At 39.8% G+C, this 3,462-nt stretch overlaps 1 protein-coding gene across 1 annotated transcript; it reads left to right on the top strand.

The window, feature by feature from the left end:
• Window positions 1–650: 650 nt before the first annotated feature.
• On the top strand, window positions 651–2,799 carry LOC103709216 (uncharacterized). The gene is made up of 2 exons (XM_008794447.6): window positions 651–742; window positions 1,066–2,799. The coding sequence occupies exon 2, from the start codon at window positions 1,243–1,245 to the stop codon at window positions 2,314–2,316; it is 1,074 nt and encodes a 357-aa protein (XP_008792669.2). The 5' UTR covers window positions 651–742; window positions 1,066–1,242; the 3' UTR covers window positions 2,317–2,799.
• Window positions 2,800–3,462: the final 663 nt, after the last annotated feature.

Below are 3,462 nucleotides of genomic sequence, written 5' to 3'. Positions count from 1 at the left end.
CCGGGCTACCCCTTTATATAGAATAGAATATTGATTTGTTACCTGATTTGGCGCAACATGCCTTAATTATAGGTAATAGATGCCTGCACGTTAACAATATAGTAACCATCCTACTTGAGCAGCATGCGACGACAATTACGCCGATCGTGCATTGACTGTAGCGTCACCATAATTGCTAATTTTTATTAATACAAACAGAGAGGTACCTCTGTTTTTATCGAAGTTCTTCACTTCGGTAATACCAAAGTCAAAGAGGCCGGTTCTAAACCGAGGTCAAAATATCCAATATTTTTTTCATCCGTGCCTAGTATTTATTAGAAAAGAAAAGAGCAACTATTCCTTCCCCCAACCAACCGACAGAGAGAGTACTTTCTCAAAATAGAAGACCCGCTCCATAGTAGTCTGCGAGTGGAGCTCAACTCAAAGTCTCAAACGAGAGGATATCTTCTCAAAATTAGAAGACCCACTCGAATACTCGATGGTGAAGTGGAGGCCAAGTCTCCGAACACAAAACAAGCGTCGCCACTCCCCGACCATAAAACGCACGTGCCTTTGACCCCAACATCGCAGTGAGAAGCTTCGAAGCCCGGCCCAGAAGGCGGCCCCGTTCCTTTCCCCTCACCTTCCCACCTCTATATAAGAAGCAGCCGCACGCCGCGAGCCCCAAAAAGGGCCCTTCGGAACCCTCTTCGCAACCCCCGATTTCTCGAGTCCTTAATCCCAAAGCTCTTCGACGCCAAAGGTTGGTCCTTTTCTTTATTTCTTTCGCCATTTGCTTCTTTCCTTTCTTGATCACGTGCTCGATTTGTAGTTTTAATTGGTTTTGATCGCCGATTTCCGGTTAGGGTTTCTCTTTGAATCCGTTTTCCGGCAAAACAGTTTGTATGATTTGTTTATTTGTGGCAATCAATTACTAGCTGCATTATATCTGTAATTCCACCGCCCCGCCCCGACCCCGAGAATTTAATATCAGCTGCCTTCTTATTTTCTTTTGATCAATGAATGATTCTTCTTCGAAAACCTAGTTCTTAATCTGATTTTCTTGAGTTTTTTCTTTTTATCCAGCGATCTGATCTGATGTAGCTACCATCTGATCTGCAGCCCAGATTAGATTGAGTTTTGTGTTATTGGAGACAAAAAAGTAGTTTTGTTATTAGTGTTTCGTTTTCTGGGTTTTAGTGGTCAGTGAGAGTTAGATTAGTGAGCTGCATTTTGGTGATTTTATGAGAATTGGAGGTCAAGATGCCATCTTACAAGCAGTTTTCCCGAATTGATACCATGGAGCTTAAATCTCAGCTTTTCAAGAAGCTTGGGCGGCAAAAAGCCGAGAAGTATTTCTATAATCTGAAAAGATTACTCAACCTGAAACTTAGCAAGTTAGAATTTGATAAGTTGTGCTATAGTACTATTGGGAAGGAAAATGTTGCTATTCACAATATGTTCATCCGTTCGATCCTTGGCAATGCATGTCTTGCCCTGGGCCCGCCTAGCAAAGAGACAGTCACAGGGAACTCTCGGACCAGCAAATTGTCGAGCTTTAGAGACACATTCCCAACATCCCCTCAAAGGGGAAGGTCTATAAGTACTAGGGATCACAGATTCAGTGACCGTCCGAAGCCCCTCGGGCCTTATGCAAAGATGCCTCCTAGACATGTGCAAGAAGTCACTAATTCTTGCGACTTGCAGAGGTCACATGAGCAGCAAAGCGCTCGAGAGTTGATATCCATTGGCAGCAAAGCTTTGTTAGAAGTTGCATCTGTGGAAGATGGAGAAGAGGTTGAACAAGCGAGAGCTAGTCCGAGTGTTCAAAGTAGAAGCCCTGTAAGGTCACCCCTGGGCATTCCAAAGACTGCCGGTGCTCTTCCCCGTAAAACATTTAGCAGTGGTTTTGCAGCAGGCTTTCATCTTTCTAATTCATATGTTCCTGAGTCTTGTCATAGTAGTTCTGAGCTGACTGATACAAGATCTTTAAGGAAGCAGTTGGAGCATAAGTTGAAGGTTGAAGGCTTTGGTTTATCAGTGGACTGTACTAATTTGTTGAATAATGGTTTGGATGCATTTCTAAAGAGGTTGATCAAACCCTGTATGGACTTAGCTAGAGCGAGCTGCAGCAATAGGAGGATAAGTCAAACAAATGGGAGGATTTTTCCTGGTATAAATGGTATGTGGCAAGAAGAACAGGTGCAAGGGTCAAATCAACGTTATTATGTCTCATTATTAGATTTTCGGGTGGCAATGGAATTGAATCCTCAGTTGCTTGGTGGCGATTGGCCTGTACAGCTTGAAAAGACATGCTCGCATCCGTTGGAAGAATGAACCATAGCTTGAAATACGATTTCAGTCTCGTTGATTGCCTCTGCAAGTAGTACTTAAAGGATCGACGAGCCTCATGAGCCTTTGATACTATTGAAGCAACACAGTATGTCATTAGGCACAAAGTACAGGAAAAAACATTAGTAAGAGACCACAGAGTTTACTCACAAGAAATTTCAAGTTACAAACAATTCATTATGCCTTCCATGCAGAATAAATTCCATGTGCCTTCCTTAGGATTGAATTGAAGTGACATATAGGTGTCACTACTGAAGCCTCCATTTTCTCTTTACCATGCTTGTAAATAAAGTGTCGCTTCTTGATTTTTGTGCCTATTGATAGACCTATTTTTTTGGTTTAGATAAGCTGATTATAAATTCATTATTCTTGTCTGTTTTGTTGGAACTAATTTTACTACTGATATAAGCATACATGATTGCTTATCATTTCCTTGTTACATCTATCCAATTTTGATATTTTGGATCAGCTACAAGCATCTGCACAGAGTGCTGCACCAAGTTGTGCAGCCTAATGTTTAAATCAAAAATCATGACATTTTGGCATTTTTGAAATTTAGTCTAGTTAGGGACATTTACTTCTAAAATCTTGTTGAGTTGCACTGAATGGAGCAGCCTAATGTTTTCCTTCTCCATTCATGAGGTTTAGATATCATTGTTGAGTTGGGTACAAAAATTGGCTTGCTAATGGCAACATACTATAAACCAGGAAAACTTTAGTAATAAGCCAGGAAGTATCCAAAAATAAATGATTCGGAAGTTTAGCTGCTAGGAAATATTTTTGGGAGTTACTAGATTTTAAAGAAAAATCTTAGCATAATTCAGAATCACTAGAAACTTAATGTAAACTGTAAAGATTATCAAGTAATAAGAAGGTCTATTACTTCATATTTATTTATGACACACTCATAGAATTAAGTTAAATTAAGAAATAAATAAAATGTTTGGAGTTTTCATTTGCTAAAGAACAAGTCTTTATCATATAATACTGAGTACACTTTCAGTTTGACTGTTCTCATCTATAACACCCCTTGCTTTTTTTTTTTGCTCGCATCAGTTGTAGAAGATAATTTGAATTTCATTTCTAGTCCACCTTTCTATGGAGTTGAATTCTATTTCCATATACTACTCA

Source organism: Phoenix dactylifera, chromosome 9 (assembly GCF_051530095.1).
Source record: "Phoenix dactylifera cultivar Ajwa chromosome 9, Ajwa_hap1_PhDact_Kaust_v1.1, whole genome shotgun sequence".
Taxonomy (NCBI): domain Eukaryota; kingdom Viridiplantae; phylum Streptophyta; class Magnoliopsida; order Arecales; family Arecaceae; genus Phoenix; species Phoenix dactylifera.
This window is presented reverse-complemented; position numbering and strand designations above follow the sequence as displayed.

Coding starts and splice junctions, on each gene's coding strand:
- LOC103709216 (XM_008794447.6), top strand. CDS start 1,243: ATGCCATCTTACAAGCAGTTTTCCCGAATTGATACCATGGAGCTTAAA.